At 42.7% G+C, this 20,817-nt stretch overlaps 1 protein-coding gene across 1 annotated transcript in view; it reads left to right on the forward strand.

The window, feature by feature from the left end:
• The window catches only part of erbb4b (erb-b2 receptor tyrosine kinase 4b), a 423,779-nt gene that overhangs the window by 276,243 nt on the left and 126,719 nt on the right, over positions 1-20,817 (forward strand). The window contains exon 3 of the mRNA XM_084179659.1: positions 16,622-16,808. Within this exon, the coding sequence (XP_084035785.1) occupies positions 16,622-16,808 (187 nt within the window). The remainder of the gene's footprint in view (positions 1-16,621; positions 16,809-20,817) is intronic.

Raw genomic sequence — 20,817 nt, forward strand, 5'->3', positions numbered from 1 at the left:
GGGTCCTGATGGTTCCGGAGTTGGTGCATCGGTACCGCTTGCCGTGCGGTAGCAGAGAGAACAGTCTATGATTTGGGTGGCTGGAGTCTTTGACAATTTTTAGGGCCTTCCTCTGACACTGCCTGGTATAGAGGTCTTTGATGGCAGGGAGCTCGGCCCCAGCGATGTACTGGGCCGTACGCACTACCCTCTGTAGCGCCTTGCGGTCGGATGCCAAGCAGTTGGCATATCAAGCGGTGATGCAGCCAGTCAAGATGCTCTCAGTTAACTTTTCAGCCTCCTGTGAGGGACAAGGCATTGGTGTGTGTGGACCATGATAGATCCTTATTAATGTGGACACCGAGGAACTTGAAGCTCTCGACCTGCACCACTACAACCCCGTCGATGTGAATTGGGATGTGCTCTGCCCTCCATTTCCTGTAGTCCACGATCAGCTATTGCTGTAGTTGAGGGAGAGTTTATTGTCCTGGTACCACACTGCCAGGTCTCCTCCTCCCTATAGGCTGTCTCATCGTTGTCAGTGATCAGGCCTACCACCGTCGTATCGTCGGCAAACTTAATCATGGTGTTGGAGTAGTGTGCGGCCACACAGTCGTGGGTGAACAGGGAGTACAGGAGGGGACAAAGCACGCACCACTGAGGGGCCCCCGTGTTGAGGGTCAGTGTGGCGGATGTGTTGTTGCCTACCCTCACCACCTGGGAGCATCCGGTCAGGATGTCCAGGATCCAGTTGCAGAGGGAGGTGTTCAGTCCCAGGGTCCTGAGCTTAGTGATGAGCTTGGAGGGCACTATGGTGTTGAATGCTGAGCTGTAGTCAATGAACAGCATTCTCACATAGGTATTCCTCTTGTCCAGGTGGGAAAGAGCAGTGTGGAGTGCAATAGAGATTGTGTCATTGTCTTTGGGTGGATGAGAGGATTGAGAGTGAAAACCAAGAACAAAGAAACCAAAATAATACACACACAATCCCTATTCTTTCTAGATTGTGTGTAGTCTTACAAAATGTGTGGAATTTTACATTCAAAGGCAACTTATTTCACATTTCAGTGCGTCTATCCTCCCTTATTCAGCTTGTTCACTGTGTGTTTTGAGTGTCATGGAGGTTTGTTGTTGTGGTGATGGTGATGTGATGTGCGTTCCTTGCGGGGGTAGATCATCACCAAGGCTAACAACAGAGTGCCACGCTGTCACAAACCATCACTGTCAAACACAACACAAGACATCCAGACGCAGCTTGCATGACACTCACACTATGAGCACCGTGACTTCTGAAAGTCACCAAGCAGGCCATGTACAGTGAGGGAAAATTTGATCCCCTGCTGATTTTTTTACATTTGCCCACTGACAAAGAAATGATCAGTCTATAATTTTAATGGTAGGTTTATTTGAACAGTGAGAGACAGAATAACAACAAAAAAATCCAGAGAAACGCATGTCAAAAATGTTATAAATTGATTTGCATTTTAAATCAGCAGGGGATCAAATACTTTTTTCCCTCACTGTATACTGTACTGTATAGACGCTATGTACTTGTTTTATACTTGTCTGATACTGCTACTTAGTATCAAATTAGTTATACTCACTGATAGTGTATACTACTCTGTCATGTACAGTAAGACTCCAATCAACATTATTTATGTATGATACGGTCTTGATCAACTTGAAATAGAGTCGAATCCCAGATGACAATCAAATGCATGTTAGCAGATCTATCCTAGAAATGACTCAAACTTTGACTGGAAGAGGAACACCACAGTGTTACTCCACACAATAACTTCAGACTTTAACAGTACCCTTACAAAAAAAACACGTCAAATTTGCAGTTTCACATGCTTAAATTTCACGTGAAAACATATTTTACCAAATTTAGAATTCACATGATAACACCACCTTTTCACATATGAGAATAAAAAGGTTTTTTCAGTTTCACATGGTAAAAACTTTCAGGTGAAAATCAGATATGCAGTTTCACATGTAAGAAAACTGCACACGTGAAAATCTAACTTTCAGATGTGGAATTGCATTTTCACATGTGGTGTTGAAATAGTGTTATTCTCCTCACATGTGAAAAGGTGGTGTTAACATGTTGCAGTAGCAATTTTCCACATATGGAATTCCAAATTCTGTAATGTCATTCTGTAAAAAGGTAACTTAGCCTACCTGAGTATAAAAAAAATATTTATTTCTTATGTCTGAGCCATCCATTCGTAGTGTTACTGCTGCAGGCACATGCCTCTCTTCTTCATATGTTAGTCCGTGATCATTGGAAGAAGCCCAGTGAAAATAACAAAGAAGATAGCGCTCTGTGTCTCTTTATTTATCATGTTTAACATATTTTAACACCTGTCAAGAGTTAATCAGTTAACTCAAGTTAACTTTTTTAAATGTTAGTGCCCAATTTCTTTTATTTTCGCATTGTCTGAAAACATTCAGAATACGCAGAAAAAATATCCAAAATACATCCTCTATACAGCTATAAACACTAATGCGATGTCAAAACAAGTTGACTTTGAGGTTAAAGAAAGTGTGTTAATCGATTTACCAGATTTTGCGTTCCGTTACTTTGGACAACATCAAAACTGCAATATTATTGTAATGCTTTTTGTATTAAAATAATCTTAAATTACAGCTCAATTTTAGCAAATTATGAATTTGGGATGACTCGTGATTAATCACAGCAAATCCGGCGCTAAACTGTATTTATTTATGGAATTTTGGAATAATTTGACAGCCCTAGTTGACATTAAAATGTGAAAATGCACATGTGAAAGTGTAGCGGACATGATTCGGTCATGGTCGCTCATGGTCACGTGATGAGGTAGCCCGCCTGTGACTTGAAAGTTAGTGTTGGCCCTCTTGGTCCAATGGTCAAGATGTTGGCTTTTCCCGTGGGAGACCGGTTTCTAATCCCGGCAGTTATAGAAAAGCACACATGAAATGTATAATATCACATTTGAAATGTTGGGAAACCGCATGTGTCTGAGTCATGTGAAACGTCACATTTGTCCGAAAACCATGTGTTCTTTTCACATGATATTTTGTTTTGTTTTGTAAGGGTAGTGTTCCCCTTTGAGTGTTTTTTTAAACTAAACACAATTTTCTGATATCACCTGAGAATTCCCTAACAAAAAAATAAAAGCACAAAGAAAAACAGTTTCTGGCAAACCATGATGCTGCTGTGAAGCTGAGAGAAAACACACGCTCACATACATAGACACTTCCTCACCTATATGACTTCCTTTAAAGATGAAACACCATCCTCATATTGTTAAAGAGATAAAGGAAGTATTGAAGTATAGAAGAACCACACATCAAGCTGTAGGTTAGATGAATGGAATGCAGCCAGCTCAGGGTGTTTGAAGTGTCACCTTCCCCCATTTGACGACGCTAGGAAGGAGTGGAGGGAGTGGAGGGAGGGAGGGAGTGAAGGGGTGGGAGTTGAGGGGTGAGAGCAGACACCTCAATGCACCCCACCTGGGAGCAATGCACTGTGGGAATGGGAATGCCATGTGATGTCATCGTCCAGCACAAGGACCCCCTTGTCCCCCCAACCCCCAATCCCCAGTGGGAGTGGGACTGTAACAACTCAAAGTACAACATTTCCAAGTGAGCTAAACTATCTGATCATACGCACAACTCTTATGAGACATACAGTACCAGTCAAAAGTTTGAGCACACCTACTCATTCAAGGGTTTTTCTTTATGTTTTACTATTTTCTACATTGTAGAATAATAGTGAAGACATCAAAACTATAAAATAACACATATGGAATCATGTAGTAACCATTTTGTTTTTACACAAATCAAAATATATTTTATATTTGATATTCTTCAAAGTAGCCACCCTTTGCCTTGATGACAGCTTTGCACACTCTTGGCATTCTCTCAACCAGCTTCATGAGGTAGTCACCTGGAATGCTTTTCCAACAGTCTTGAAGGAGTTCCCACATATGCTGAGCACTTGTTGTCTGTTTTTCCCTCACTCTGCGGTCCAACTCATCCCAGATTTGTTTAACATTTCTTTGGTTACTACATGTTTCCACATGTGTTACAGTGGCTTGCGAAAGTATACACCCCCATTGGCATTTTTCCTATTTTGTTGCCTTACAACCTGGAATTAAAATTGATTTTGGGGGGGGGTTGTATCATTTGATTTACACAACATGCCTACCACATTGAGGATGCAAAATATTTTTTCTTGTGAAACAAACAAGAAATAAGACAAAATAATTGAGCGTGCATAACTATTCACCCCCCAAAGTCAATACTTTGTAGAGCTACCTTTTGCAGCAATTACAGCTGCAAGTCTCTTGGGGTATGTCTCTATAAGCTTGGCACATCTAGCCACTGGGATTTCTGCCCATTCTTCAAGGCAAAACTGCTCCAGCTCCTTCAAGTTGGATGGGTTCCGCTGGTGTACAGCAATCTTTAAGTCATACCACAGATTCTCAATTGGATTGAGGTCTGGGCTTTGACTAGGCCATTCCAAGACATTTAAATGTTTCCCCTTAAACCACTTGTGTGTTGCTTTAGCAGTATGATTATGTCCTGTTGGAAGCTGAAACTCCGTCCCAGTCTCAAATCTCTGGAAGACTGAAACAGGTTTCCCTCAAGAATTTCCCTGTATTTAGCGCCATCCATCATTCATTCAATTCTGACCAGTTTCCCAGTCCCTGCCGATGAAAAACATCCCCACAGCATGTTGCTGCCACCTCCATGCTTCACTGTGGGGATGGTGTTCTCGGGGGGATGAGAGGTGTTGGGTTTGCGCCAGACATAGCGTTTTCCTTGATGGCCAAAAAGCTCAATTTTAGTCTCATCTGACCAGAGTACCTTCTTCCATATGTTTGGGGAGTCTCCCACATGCCTTTTGGTGAACACCAAGTGTGTTTGCTTATTTTTTTTCTTTAAGCAATGGCTTTTTTCTGGCCACTCTTCCGTAAAGCCCAGCTCTGTGGAGTGTATGGCTTAAAGTGGTCCTATGGACAGACACGCCAATCTCCGCTGTGGAGCTTTGCAGCTCCTTCAGGGTTATCTTTGGTATCTTTGTTGCCTCTCTGATTAATGAACCTCCTTGCCTGGTCCCTGAGATTTGGTGGGCAGCCCCCTCTTGGCAGGTTTGTTGTGGTGCCATATTATTTCAATTTTTTTATAATGGATTTAATGGTGCTCCGTGGGATGTTTAAAGTTTCGGATATTGTTTTACAACCCAACCCTGATCTGTACTTCTCCACAACTTTGTCCCTGACCGGTTTGGAGAGCTCCTTGGTCTTCATGGTGCTGCTTGCTTGGTGGTGCCACTTGCTTAGGGGTGTTGCAGATTGGCACTTTTCAGAACAGGTGTATACAGTGGGGGAAAAAAGTATTTAGTCAGCCACCAATTGTGCAAGTTCTCCCACTTAAAAAGATGAGAGAGGCCTGTAATTTTCATCATAGGTACACGTCAACTATGACAGACAAAATGAGAAAAAAAAATCCAGAAAATCACATTGTAGGATTTTTTATGAATTTATTTGCAAATTATGGTGGAAAATAAGTATTTGGTCAATAACAAAAGTTTCTCAATACTTTGTTATATACCCTTTGTTGGCAATGACACAGGTCAAACGTTTTCTGTAAGTCTTCACAAGGTTTTCACACACTGTTGCTGGTATTTTGGCCCATTCCTCCATGCAGATCTCCTCTAGAGCAGTGATGTTTTGGAGCTGTCGCTGGGCAACACGGACTTTCAACTCCCTCCAAAGATTTTCTATGGGGTTGAGGTCTGGAGACTGGCTAGGCCAATCCAGGACCTTGAAATGCTTCTTACGAAGCCACTCCTTCGTTGCCCGGGCGGTGTGTTTGGGATCACTGTCATGCTGAAAGACCCAACCACGTTTCATCTTCAATGCCCTTGCTGATGAAAGGAGGTTTTCACTCAAAATCTCAAGATACATGGCCCCATTCATTCTTTCCTTTACACGGATCAGTTGTCCTGGTCCCTTTGCAGAAAAACAGCCCCAAAGCATGATGTTTCCACCCCCATGCTTCACAGTAGGTATGGTGTTCTTTGGATGCAACTCAGCATTCTTTGTCCTCCAAACACGACAAGTTGAGTTTTTACCAAAAAGTTATATTTTGGTTTCATCTGACCATATGACATTCTCCCAATCCTCTTCTGGATCATCCAAATGCACTCTAGCAAACTTCAGACAGGCCTGGACATGTACTGGCTTAAGCAGGGGGACACGTCTTGCACTGCAGGATTTGAGTCCCTGGCGGCGTAGTGTGTTACTGATGGTAGGCTTTGTTACTTTGGTCCCAGCTCTCTGCAGGTCATTCACTAGGTCCCCCCATGTGGTTCTGGGATTTTTGCTCACCGTTCTTGTGATCATTTTGACCCCACGGGGTGAGGTCTTGCGTGGAGCCCCAGATCGAGGGAGATTATCAGTGGTCTTATATGTCTTCCATTTCCTAATAATTGCTCCCACAGTTGATTTCTTCAAACCAAGCTGCTTACCTATTGCAGATTCAGTCTTCCCAGCCTGGTGCAGGTCTACAATTTTGTTTCTGGTGTCCTTTGACAGCTCTTTGGTCTTGGCCATAGTGGAGTTTGGAGTGTGACTGTTTGAGGTTGTGGACAGGTGTCTTTTATACTGATAACAAGTTCAAACAGGTGCCATTAATACAGGTAACGAGTGGAGGACAGAGGAGCCTCTTAAAGAAGAAGTTACAGGTCTGTGAGAGACAGAAATCTTGCTTGTTTGTAGGTGACCAAATACTTATTTTCCACCATAATTTGCAAATAAATTCATTAAAAATCCTACAATGTGATTTTCTGGATTTTTTTTCCTCAATTTGTCTGTCATAGTTCACGTGTACCTATGATGAAAATTACAGGCCTCTCTCATCTTTTTAAGTGGGAGAACTTGCACAATTGGTGGCTGACTAAATACTTTTTTCCCCCACTGTATATACTGAGATCATGTGACAGATCATGTGACACTTAGATTGCACACAACTGGACTTTATTTAACTAATTATGTGACTTCTGAAGGTAATTGTTTGCACCAGATCTTATTTAGGGGCTTCATAGCAAAGGGCGTGAATACATATGCACGCACCACTTTTCCGTTATGTATTTTTTAGAATTTTTTTTAACAAGTTATTTTTTTCATTTCACTTCACCAATTTGGACTATTTTGTGTATGTCCATTACATGAAATCCAAATAAAAATCTATTTAAATTACAGGTTGTAATGCAACAAAATAGGAAAAACACCAATGGGGATGAATACTTTTGAAATGGACTGTATTTCATAGTTTTGATGTCTTCACTATTAATCTACAATGTAGAAAATAGTAAAAAAATAAGGAAAAACACTGGAATGAGTTTGTGTGTCCAAACTTTTGACTGGTACTGTATATGACATGCACAAAGTTACTGTATGTGACGCAAGGTGAAATTAGTATATGTGGGATAACAGTGAGTTAGTGAGGTAACCCCTGGATCTCTTTACTCTTTTAGAAGGGTGTGTTTTATGGTAGGGTCAGCAAACACCCCCACACTATCAACCACAAAGAAATAGATCTCTATACAGGATCTCACCAGAGACCATATCCCCATGGTCACCCCACTGTAGAGTCATGGAACATCATTATACAGAGCTGTAATCCATACTGATCATTTTCTTTACATTGATCAAAGACAAACACATTCAGATTAAGGACAGGCATCTCTTGTCAAAATGTTTAAACTATTTTACAGATACCATATTTATGGGGTGATATGCATGAACAAAGTTGTACTTTGGTTAATATCTGATAGGATTTTGAGTCACTTTGCATGTTTATATTGTATTCATAAGCTTTCCATCTGGTTGTCATACTCGTATAGGAGTGGAGAGGTAGTGGAGCTAGTGAGAAGAGAAGAGAAGGGAAGAGATATGTTAATGTGGGGATAAGGGCTTACTGATGCAAGGCCCCTAAGCCCCAGTGAGCTCCACTGTCTTTGTCTCCACCAGCACTTCAGCGCACACACACACGCACGCATTCACACGCAGACAAATGCAGACACACACACACACACGCAACCAGCTCAATATTTATGGAGATGTGGGGATATCATGCTAACGTGTGTTCAGTCTACCCAACATGCTTATGGTGTCATTACACTCTTACCTGCTTACCTCTCTCTCTCGCTCTCTGTTTCTCTCTTTCTCGCGCTCTCTCTTTGTCTCTCTAACTGTCTCTTTCTCTCTCTGTTTCTCTCTCTATTGTGTTCTTTCTCTCTCTCGCTATCTCTTTCTCTCTGAGCTGGCACAGGTGTAGTTTTAATTATACATAAAAATATACACACTGTAAAAAATGATTGAGGGGCTTAGTAAATGGGCAATTCCATGGCAACGGAATTACACTGAGACTCAGATTTGTAACTTTAAAATTCATGCCAAACAAAAAACATTGACTTCTAAGTTTAACAAACCATACAACTCGATGCACAACGACTACTTTGAACCAGGGGTTGGAACCAAAATTATTTTCCAATCGCTTCGTTCTCAACAGAACCATTATTTTTGGGGGTTCTGTTCCACTGTTCGGACCAGCAAAATAAAGTTCTAAATCGTTTCGAACCCCCAAAAAGTACAGGTTTATATAGTTTCTTTCTGTTCCTTTTTAAACCTCTGAAATCATTTTTCTTTTGACATTTAGCTAGACATTAAATGACTTCACCAATCAGTGCGGATAGAGCAGCTGGCTATGGAGCGGGCATTGGACAGACAAGTGTAGGTCACGAGATGCGACTGAAATTTTGTGGGTGGTTATAGAGCGAGAGAGGGTGGAGGAGGAGGCTTGGCTTGAAGCGCTTGGCATCTTGTTGTTATGACATGCTTTATCTGAGTTAGGCCCACAGCATCATACCTACGGAGAAGCGGCTTCTATGAAGGAACTTTGAATGTCTTTGAACTTCAGAGAGTTGGCTTAACGTTGGACTAACAAGCTTATGTGTGCAGAGACGCACCAGAATTAAAATAAAAAATCTTCTTACCTTTTTGTAGTTAATAAATCCAATGTGAAACGTGATAACTATGGTATCCTTAACTAGCATTGAAAAAGTTCATCCATTCTTCTATAATTAAAAATCTCTCTCCCTAATTTCTGAATCACATTTGTAACGTCAGTAACCTACAGTAGACTATGCTTCAGAGGGGGAGGGGGAGGGGCAGGTAGCCTGCACGCGCACACACACTGGAAAAGTTTCTTAGTGACAGAGTGAGGGCTTTGCATAGATGCTTTGTTGCATTTTATATGACTGGAAAACAATTTCTGGAACGTAAAATAATGTTATTAACCGGTTCCCATGCTTTTAAAATAACAGTTCTGTTACGGAACAGTATAGATCACTTTCATTCCCGGTTCTGATTCTGCTCCTTGAAAAATTTAATTTTCTGGTTTTCGGTTCTGTTCCCTGAACTGGTTTCAACCCCTGCTTTGAACAATTTACACAGTAAAAAAAAAAAAAAAAACTTTGGTAGCAGAATTACGGTAAAATCTCACTCAGTTTTATTCTGTTACCAAATTTTGTATCTGCACAGTTCTTCCTGTAAATGTGTTTTTGTCAAACGTTCAAGGGAAATTGTTAAAAGTAATCATTGTGTATTAGAGTTCTGTGGTTTGTTAAACCAATGAAATCATTGGTTTTTGTTTGGTGTACATTTGAAAGTGAAAAATCTGTCTAAGCATAATTCAGTTACCATTGAATTGCCCAAATATTACGCCAAATAATCTATGATTTTCTGATTTTAGTCAAATATTTGAATACCTTACTTCATTTTTATGTGTTCAAAAAGCATGACATTTCGAAAATTTAAATTCAATTTAATATACTGCTAAATCTGAATGATTATTTGCGTGTAAAAACAACTACAAGGGAAATTGTGTTTAATTTACTACATATTCGTATTATTTTCAAAAAAAAAAGGGTGTTTTTTTGAGGATTGTTGTAAAAAAATTGAGGGACTTTATGATACTTTAACGCAATGTTATATGCATGTTTGAAGAAATACAAATATATTTTATATTAGTATTAAACAGTTTGTTGTGCTATGAGGTGTAATGGATCATGATGAACAGATATCAAGACCGTCAGACAAATTGACATTCAAAGATGAGAGCACCCATTCCCACCATCAATTATATAACCCTTAATGTCAGTGGCAAATGCAGCATCCTACAACGCTTGCAGTTCTACCTCCACTTACTGCTAGTGTAATGAACACTGTCTTCAACAATGCCTGCTAAAGTGGGTTAAAATGGCTAATATTCAAAAACATAAAACAATGTTAAACAATAAGATACAATCACTGTAAGTAACTCATCAAAAATATCTAACAAATAATAACAGTTTTGGAATTGATCAAATTAAGTTGGATACAAGCATTAAAAAAAAGAAAAACCTGAACTTAATATATTAGTGTTTGTGAAAAACCCAAAGTTAAGTATATTATACTTAAGAATACTAAAAAAGCTGAAGCAATTGTTGCCTCAATTTTCTAATCAGAACTAGCACAATATTTTGAACAGTGCATGGACCCTCTCTGATCCACTTGACTGCTCTCCTCCTCCTGCCACGGCTGCTCTCCCTCTCTCTCCTCGTTCCCCCTCCTCACTTCTCACTCCCTCTCTCTATCGCTGTCTCTCTCTATTTCTCCTCTCTCTTTCCTCATTCCCCTCTCCCTCTCTCTCTCTCTCCCTCCCTCTCTCTCTCTCTCTCTCTCTCTCTCTCTCCCTCCCTCTCTCTCTCTCTCTCTCTCTCTCTCTCTTTCTTTCTCACTTCCTCCATTGCTCTCTCTCTCTCTCCTTGTCCCCCTCCCTCTCTCTCCCCCCACCCTCCCTTTTGTCTCTATATAACCCCTCCCCCCTCCTTTAGAAGTTGAGGATTGAAGGACTCCATTTCAAAGCCGGGCACGTCTCGTAGACTGAAGTGATGGTTTTGTTCCACTGCCCGGCACACTTCCGCTCTCAAACGCCTGAGTGAGCGTTGGGAGGGAGGGTAGAGGAGGGAAGAAGAAATCCCACTTAATCTACTGAATCTGCCCTGTTCTGTTCTCTTCTGTTCTCTCTTCCAGGACTGTGACGTAGCTAGTAGTCCATGGATATTCAGGATATTCAGCTGTTCCTATCTAATCATCTCAGCCTCCTTTATCAGCATGATGTATGTGCTCTCTTTCTCCCTGTCCCTGTCCCTCTCCCTCTCCATCTCCATCTTCATCTCCCTCTCCTTCTCGCCTTCTCTTTCTCAGTCTCGGACTCTATCTCCCTCTCTCTCTCTCATTCTCTCTCTCTGTACATACTGTGTACCTTTGTTAGTATGCCGGACCGTCCTATAACACTGATAAACAAACTTACTCTTTGGCCTGGAGTGGGTGATGTTCTGTTTCCTCTCCTCTCCTCTCCTCTCCTCTCCTCTCCTCTCCTCTCCTCTCCTCTCCTCTCCTCTCCTCTCCTCTCCTCTCCTCTCCTCTCCTCTCCTCTCCTCTCCTCTCCTCTCCTCTCCTCTCCTCTCCTCCCCTCTTCCTCTCCATGTGTGATGGTCTACTGCACTACCTGTTGGTTTCGAAGCATTAGCATTATAGCACCCTCAGGCTCTCTTCACTTCCCGTAGAGATGAATCTGCATTACAATACAATGTGTTCATATCATTACAATGCCAGGCACATCACTTAATGTAGTATCAATCCACAGTTATAGTCCGGCACAGCCCACAGGTAGGTGGCCAGGTGCTCCAAGATATGACAAATAGGACCCAGTATGTGATTCTATTACAACATATTAGCTGACTTCATCATAGCTAGTGTTTCACAAATGCAAGTGTATGTGTCTTTGTATGCATGTGTGTGGCATACAGTTCCTGAAAGTCAAGTCTTCATACACCTCTAACCTCTCCATCTGAGGAGATGGAGATGGAGAGCCCCCATGGTATTTTAGCTGTAAAAGCAATCCAGGTCATGCTTTATATTTAACAGGTAATTTACCTTCCTAATTACAGGGCAGCTAAATAGAGAAATACATGAAGTTGACCTTTGACAATATGAAATACATTACTATGTCCCTACCTGCCTTTCCACTCTCACAGAGAGTCCATAGACAAAGCAATCCCCTTTGCATAGTATTGTTGTGGTCTTGCTGTAGTATTTATGTAGCATTGTTGTAGTATTTCTGTATTATTGTTGTAGTATTGTGGGTGTTTTCTCTTCACCAGCCGGTAATGAAACTAACCACATAGTGATGCTATGTCATTGGCTCTCCCTCCAGCCCTTCATCACTACAAGTGGTTTGTTTTTATTTATGCACTCTATTGAGTAAACGATCTGAAGATATAAGAACTGTGTGTGTACCTGCCATCTCTCCCGCTCTCTCTGTCTCCCTTTGCGCCAGCCTGCACTGTGGGAAGTATCGATTTGGTGGCTGGAAAATAACAAATTAGCGAGGGAGAGAGGGAGTTAAACAGTCTTTTAAAGTGAACAAAGGCACAGAAAGGAGCCCTGAAAACAAATATCAACATGGCAAGGTTTAATCCTTTAATTAAATTAGGCAAAGTACAATGTGTGCCTAGGTGCCGTTGTTTTCCCTATCTATTTATGTATTTATTTTTCTCAATGACTTTCTATCCTGGTAGCAGGTTTGGGAGGTTGCTAGGTAACTGGTACAGAAAGTACTATTTGTTCCTGGATGGTGTGTTGTCTGGCAGTGAGTACGGACTGTGAGGACACGCACACACAGATAGACACACGCACATAGGCATACACACACACACATTGACAGGCAGGGGGGGGGGGGGGGGGGGTTGGTGAGTCTGAGGGAGCCACTGTGCCCATAGCAGGGTCACCGTTCTCAGACCCTTGCTGGTCCCCAAACAGTCTCAGCTGGAGCCCCAGGGTCATTAGAAGATGAAGAGGGTGACCTCCAAGACCCCAGCGTGGTACAATATGTGTGTGTGTGTGTGTGTGTGTGTGTGTGTGTGTGTGTGTGTGTGTGTGTGTGTGTCTGTGTCTGTGTCTCTCTGTCTGTCAGTCTGTCTGTACATGAGAGAGTCAGCCCCAGCCCTCTGTCCTTGGACTCTCAGACTCCTGTCTGATTGGTTGCTCACAGGGTCCAGGCTTAGGGAGTTGTGTTTGTCAACAACCATGTGGAGAGAGGGAGAGAGAGGGAGATAGATAAGATGGAGAGAAAAGGATGAATGGAGCCAGTATCCGCTGGGACCTCCTCCCTCATTCCAGCTTCCAGTGTAGTCTCTCTCTCTATTGGCCCTAATAAGCATCACACACACACATACACACACACACAGACACACACAAAACCTGTTGACCTCTGCAGTCCTTAGGCACTCTCTGCTCCTGCAGCTCTCTACCTGGAATATAATGAATATGGTGTCCCAAATGGCACCCTATTCCCTTTATAATATAATGAATATGGTGTCCCAAATGGCACCCTATTCCCTTTATAGTGCCCTATGGCATCCTGGTCAAAAGTAGTGAACTAAGTAGGGAAAAGGGTGCCATAGGGAAAAGGGTGCCATGGGGATGCAACCTAAGACCTGGTGTTCCTACCTAGATGGAGTTTGTTAACTACTAAATGTATGACTAACAAGGAATCTGATTGCATCCCAAATGACATCATATCCCCTATATAGTGCGCTACTTTTGATCAGGGCCCATAGAGAATAAGGTGCCATTTAGGACACAGATGATGTGACTCTCTGAGCACCGCATGAAAAATACTCAAATAAGTGTCATTCATGTCCATTAATTCAGGGTTTTCCAAACTCGGTCCTGGATTTTAGGTTTTTGGTTTTTGCCCTAGCACCACACAACTGATTCAAATAATCAAAGCTTGATGATGAGTTGGTTATTTGAATCAGCTCTCTAGTGCTAGGGCAAAAACCAAAACATGCCTCCGGGGGGGGGGGGCAGGACTAAGTTTGGGAAACCCTTCATTAAGTAACTGTAGTCGATCATGACAGCACCATGACTGCTTCTGCCACTTCTGTGCCAGGGCTGGCGACAGCTGTCAGTGACGGGGGTCTGAGCCTGAGCAGTGGTGGCAGCAGCAGCAGCAGTGTAGGTGACAGACTCCTTAGGACTCAGTTTAGTGTGTGTGGGAGGTGGGCGGGGGTTGTTAGGTGTGTGTATGTGTAAGTGTGTGTGGGGTTGGATGGGTTAGGTGTGTGTATGTGTAAGTGTGTGTGGGGTTGGATGGGTTAGGTGTGTGTGTGTGTAAGTGTGTGTGGGGTTGGATGGGTTAGGTGTGTGTGTGTGTAAGTGTGTGTGGGGTTGGATGGGTTAGGTATGTGCATGTGTAAGTGTGTGTGGGGTTGGATGGGTTAGGTGTGTGTATGTGTAAGTGTGTGTGGGGTTGGATGGGTTAGGTGTGTGTATGTGTAAGTGTGTGTGGGGTTAGATGGGTTAGGTGTGTGTATGTGTAAGTGTGTGTGGGGTTGGATGGGTTAGGTGTGTGTGTGTGTAAGTGTGTGTGGGGTTGGATGGGTTAGGTGTGTGTATGTGTAAGTGTGTGTGGGGTTGGATGGGTTAGGTGTGTGTGTGTGTAAGTGTGTGTGGGGTTGGATAGGTTAGGTGTGTGTATGTGTAAGTGTGTGTGGGGTTGGATGGGTTAGGTGTGTGTGTGTGTGCGTAACATAGTGTGCAGCGGAGGCCTGTTGATGTCATTATTGTCACTGTTGGCATTAGAGTTGTGACAGGCCTCGCTCAGCATCCCAAATGGCTCCCTATACCCTATGTAGTTTACTGCCTCTGGTCAAAAGTAGTGCACTATATAGGCAAAAGGGTGCCATTTTCGGAGGCAGCCCCTTTCTGTCCGTGACCTCTTAAGGACAGCCACCATGACAGGGTTGGGGGGATGAGGGGAGGACGGTCATGTCACTTTGATTCATAATAGCTCTGGCTGGGTGGGTTTGCAAAGTCTCCGCGGTCATTATCCTTTCTAAATGTCATTTAAGTGTGAAGCAATGGTGATGGTGGTGCTGATGGTGATGGCTGTCCTTCTGCTTCACCCCAGTACTGAGTGGAGCAGACACAAACTTGGAGCAGAAAGTTTTAGCAAAGTCTTCCTTGACCAATATGGATATCTTACTCACACGGGTGCATTGTGACTAATTGGATAGGTGGAAATTACCTTCTGATGAATCCGTTTTCAAAGCTGCTCTGTGTCTGTTTTAGCCTGATCCCAGATCTGGTTGTTTTGTCTTGCCAGCTCCTGTGGTTGTTGTCATTGATGCAAACCGTAGGAGTTGGGAAGACAGCATAATCAGATCAGGACAAAACAGATCTGGGACCAAGCTACACACATGGCCAAAAGTATATGGACACCTGCTCGTCAATCTCATTCCAAAGTCATGGGCATTAATATGGAGTTGGATCCCTTTTGTTGCTATAACAGCCTACACTCTTCTGGGAAGGCTTTTCACTAGATGTTGGAACATTTCTGTGGGGACTTGCTTCCATTCAGCCACAAGAGCATTAGTGAGGTCGGGCACTAATGTTGGGCGGTTAGGCCTGGCTCGCAGTCGGCGTTCCAATTCATCCCAAAGGTGTTAAATGCGGTTGAGATCATGGCTCTGTGCAGGCCAGTCAAGTTCTTCCACACCGATCTCGACAAACCATTTCTGTATGGACCTCGCTTCGTGCACGGGGGCATTGTCATGCTGAAACAGGAAAAGGCCTTCCATAAACTGTTGCCACAAAGTTGGAAGCACAGAATCGTCTAGAATGTCATTCTATGCTGTAGCGTTAAGATATCCCTTCACTGGAACTAAGGTGCCTTGTCCAAACCATGAAAAACAGCCCCAGACCATGATTCCTCCTCCGCCAAACTTTACAGTTGGCACTATGCTCTCTGGCAGGTAGCGTTCTCCTGGCATCCGCCAAACCCAGATTTGTCCGTCAGACTGCCAGATGGTGAAGCGTGATTCATCACTCCAGAAAACACGTTTTCACTGCTCCAGAGTCCAATGGCGGTGAGCTTTACACCACTCCAGCCGACGCTTGGCATTGTGCATAGTGATCTTAGGCTTGTGTGCGGCTGCTCGGCTATGGAAACCCATTTCATGAAACTCCCGACGAACAGTTATTGTGCTGACGTTGTTTCCAGAGGCAGTTTGGAACTCAGTAGTGAGTGTTGCAACAGAGGACAGGCAATTTTTCAGCACTCGGCGGTCCCGTTCTGTGAGCTTGTGTGGCCTACCACTTCGCGGCTGAGTCGTTGTTGCTCCTAGACATTTCCACTTCACAATAACAGCACTTACAGTTGACCGGGGCAGCTCTAGCAGGGCAGAAATTTGACGAACTGACTTGTTGGAAAGGTGGCATCCTATGACGGTGCCACGTTGAATGTCACTGGGCTCTTCAGTAAGGCCATTCTACTGCCAATGTTTGTCTATGGAGATTGCATGGATGTGTGCTCGATTTTATACACCTGTCAGCAACGGGTGTGGCTTAAATAGCCGAATCCACTAATTTGAAGGGGTGTCCACATACTTTTGTGTATGTCTGATTGTCTCTCTACAGCATCTCCTGTTTCGTGCTATGTGTCTGATGTTCTCTTTGTCACCTCTCTTCTCTTGCAGTCTATCCGTGAGGTGACAGGCTATGTGCTGGTGGCTCTGAACCAGTTTGACTACCTGCCACTGGAGAACCTGAGGATCATCAGAGGAACTAAGATGTATGAAGATCGCTACGCTCTGGCGATCTTCCTCAACTACCGCAGAGATGGGAACTTTGGCCTGCGCCAGCTGGGACTGAAGAACCTCACAGGTATGTGTGCATGGTCTGAGATGGGTATCCTGTAGGCTATATGTCTCTATGTGTCTCCTCTGTCTGAAGCTCTGAGATCTCTCTCTCCCTCCCCTCCTTTTATGTGTTCTCTCCATCAATTGCCGACCAATTGAACATTGCTTATAGTAGAATTTTGTCTATGCTTAGAGAATAAAATAAATCACCAGCGTTCCAGGCCTGCTGCACATATACTATATTTCCAACTTTCTCATAACCACTGATTCAAACTGTCAGACGCTCTCCTTTGTTCTAGACAGAGTTTATTGTGGTTGATTGCAAATGTTTGTGTTGTCTCTGGATGTGTGGAGCCATACAAGGACAGAGTTTACAGTACGCATAACCATAGGTCGAATGAATTTGATTCATTTTTACTCAATTTCCTATTTTACTGTACAGACATACTGTACTGCTACTCAGCCTAACTTCAGTGACCGTGTGTAAAGTCAGAAGCTCTGCTAGAAAATGACTGCAATGAAAGAAGCACTAAACGAATGTCTGTAAAGTGTGAACCAAATGTTAGTGTCAGTTTAACGAGAATAAAACCGAAGCGTTCTGATCTTTTAAAATCGTTTGTGTCTGTCTAGATGTAAGGCTAATGGGGTTTTACTGTGCTGCTGTACTGACAGATTTTAATTAAAATCTCTTCACATTTAAGACATGGTTGACCTAACTCATAGCTATAGCTCTGTGCTTTCTGCTACTCTTCGTCAGTATATTTCTCCAAACTATTTTCATTTGGCTGAAATGTAATAACATCTTAACCCCTTACACTCGTGGGATTTGGCCTATATGGATCAGGCTAAATTTAAATGTTTCTTACAGAAGAAATATGGAAAACATATGCATAACCATCGTAGCAATTAAAAGGGAACAGTTTGGAGATTATGGGAAAATGATTAGACTAAAGGTGAGGACACAACAGTTCACCTGACACAAGACTGAATCCAAACATTACACTGTTGATTTTATGTGCATTTTACATTTACTGTACTTTTCGCCGTATTTGTTAATAACGAAATCTGAAAATACTCTGGATACATTCAGTAACATGATAAGAATATTATTGGAAAATTTGGGGTAGGTGCAACATAAGACAAAAAATGACAAGTGTTTGAGTGAGAGGTCTAACTGGTGTTTCCACGTGGCCACACACCTCTCCAATGTGTGCACAGTTCCTAATTTCAATGCACTTTTATGACTCAAAGAAGTCTTCAACTATAACATACTTTTTTGAGCTCTCCTAGCTGTACCGTTGAGGAACAAGTTGTTTTGTGTGCAACACAGCCCCTGCCTTTACACAATTACTGTTGTTGATTACGCAATCCAAAAACGATCCATTATAAATCACAATCTGGGTCAGGTGGGCATAATTTGAAAGCTTGTTCTATTGTCAACATGACCAGCTAAATGATCAAATACAATCTTACAGTGTTAGGCTTTCACAAGGCAATTCAGAGAAGCAGATTTTAATTTTGGTGCACATAGAATGGAGTTATGAGTAGGGCTGTGGCGGTCATGACATTTTGTCAGCCGGTTATTGTCATGCAAAAGACTGCTGGTCTCACGGTAAATGACCGTTAATTAACATAAACACATTTAGCATCTCCAGGCCTCCACACATACAAGCACATACAAGCCGCTGATGCGTGCCTTTGGAACATCTACATTTTAAAATGTCTAAGAAATCATTTTAATATAAACCATTATAATAAATCCATGATTTATTTCAGGCAGGTCTAAAGAAACATTGTGATATGAAGAAAATGTATTTCATAAGAACAGAATATGAGTTGGCCTACTGTTTGTGCCATGCCATAGGCTGTAGGCTTGTTCATTTAGCAGACAAGATATGTCTACAGTGCATTCGGAAAGTATTAAGACCCCTTGACTTTTTTCAAATTTTGTTAAGTTACAGCCTTATTCTAAAATGGATTAAATGAATGTTTTTCCTCATTAATCTACACATAATAACCCATAATGACAAAGCGATAACAGGTTCTTAATTAAAAACAGAATTACCTTATTTACGTAAGTATTCAGACCCTTTGCTATGAGACTCGAAATTGAGCTCAGGTGCATCCTGTTTCCATTGATCATCCTTGAGATGTTTCTACAACTTAATTGAAATACACCTGTGGTAAATTAAATTGATTGGACATGCTTTGGAAAGGCACACACCTGTCTATATAAGGTCCCATAGTTGACAGTGCATGTCAGAGCAAAAACCAAGCCATGAGGTCGAAGGAATAGTCTGTAGAGCTCCGAGACAGGATTGTGTCGAGGCACAGATCTGGGGAAGGGTACCAAAAAAAATTCTGCAGCATTGAAGGTCCCAAAGAACACAGTGGCCTCCATCATTCTTAAATGGAAGAACCATTTGGAACCACCAAGACTCTTCCTAGAGCTGGCCGCCCGGCCAAACTGAGCAATCGTGGGAGAAGGGCCTTGGTCAGGGAGGTGACCAAGAACCCGATGGTCACTCTGACAGAGCTCTAGAGTTCCTCTGTGGAGATGGGAGAACCTTCCAGAAGGACAACCATCTCTGCAGCACTCCACCAATCAGGCGTTTATGGTAGAGTGGCCAGACGGAAGTCACTCCTCAATAAAAGGCACATGACAGCCCACTTGGAGTTTGTCAAAAGGCACCTAAAGACTCTCAGACCATGAGAAACAAGATTCTCTGGTCTGATGAAACCAAGATTGAACTCTTTGGCCTGAATGCCAAGCGTCACGTCTGGAGGAAACCGGTCATCATCCCTACGGTGAAGTATGATGGTGGCAGCATCATGCTGTGGGGATGTTTTTCAGTGGCAGGGACTGGGAGACTAGTCAGGATCGAGGGAAAGATGAAAGGGGCAAAGTACAGAGAGGTCCTTGATGAAAACCTGCTCCAGAGCGCTCGGGACCTCAGACTGGGGCGAAGGTTCACCTTCCAACAGGACAACGACCCTAAGCACACAGCCAAGACAACGCAGGAGTGGCTTCGGGACAAGTCTCTGAATGTCCTTGAGTGGCTCAGCCAGAGCCCAGACTTGAACCCGATCAAACAGCTCTGGAGAGACCTGAAAATAGCTGTGCTCCCCATCCAACCTGACAGAGCTTGAGAGGATCTGCTGAGAAGAATGGAAGAAACTCCCCAAATACAGGTGTGCCGAGCTTGTAGCGTCATACCCAAGAAGACTTGATGCTGTAATCGCTGCCAAAGGTGCTTCAACAAAGTACTGAGTAAAGGGTCTGAATACTTATGTAAATGTGATATTTCAGCAAACATTTCAAAAAATCTGTTTTTGCTTTGTCATTATGGGCTATTGTGTGTAGATTGATGAGGGAAAAAAACAATTTCAAAATAAGCCTGTAACGTAACAAAATGTGGAAAAAGTCAAGGGGTCTGAATACTTTCCGAAGGCATTGTATATCCACATGTTACAACATGTTTGCTCCTGTGTTAAAGAAACTGTCCAGTGAAAATCTCGCTTTTAAAAGTTAATATTCTGTTTTTGATTTGCTACCATTACCGAAGACTGGGGCTTCGTCACAAATTTCACCCTGTTCCCTATGTAGTGCACTACTTTTGACCAGCACGCCATGGACCCTAGTCAAAAGTAGTGCACTAAATAGACAATAGGGTGCCATTTGGGAGGCACATTGATGAACACAAAACAAGAAGAGTAGACTGGCTACCTAGGATATGTAATAAGTTGTGTTCTCCTCCCTCCCCATTCTCTCAAGATTTGTATTAATGTTGTTTAGCATAGCCCCTAAGAATGTATGCAGTCAGGTGAAGTCAGATAAAAGGTTCGGCTCAGTGGCATAAGTAATGTGGTCTTACTACCTCCCAGCTAGAATTGTCCCTCTATGTAAACTGTTTGAGGGGAGTTAGAGTATGTGGTAGGTAAGGTATGCACTAATAACATGTCCAAGTCCATGTTGTAGCTCTGGAGCTAGTTCTAGGCTATGTTCATAAACCAGGGACATGAATAACAGGCTT

Source organism: Coregonus lavaretus (genome assembly GCF_964263955.1).
Source record: "Coregonus lavaretus genome assembly, chromosome: 16".
In the NCBI taxonomy this organism is placed as follows: Eukaryota; Metazoa; Chordata; class Actinopteri; order Salmoniformes; family Salmonidae; genus Coregonus; species Coregonus lavaretus.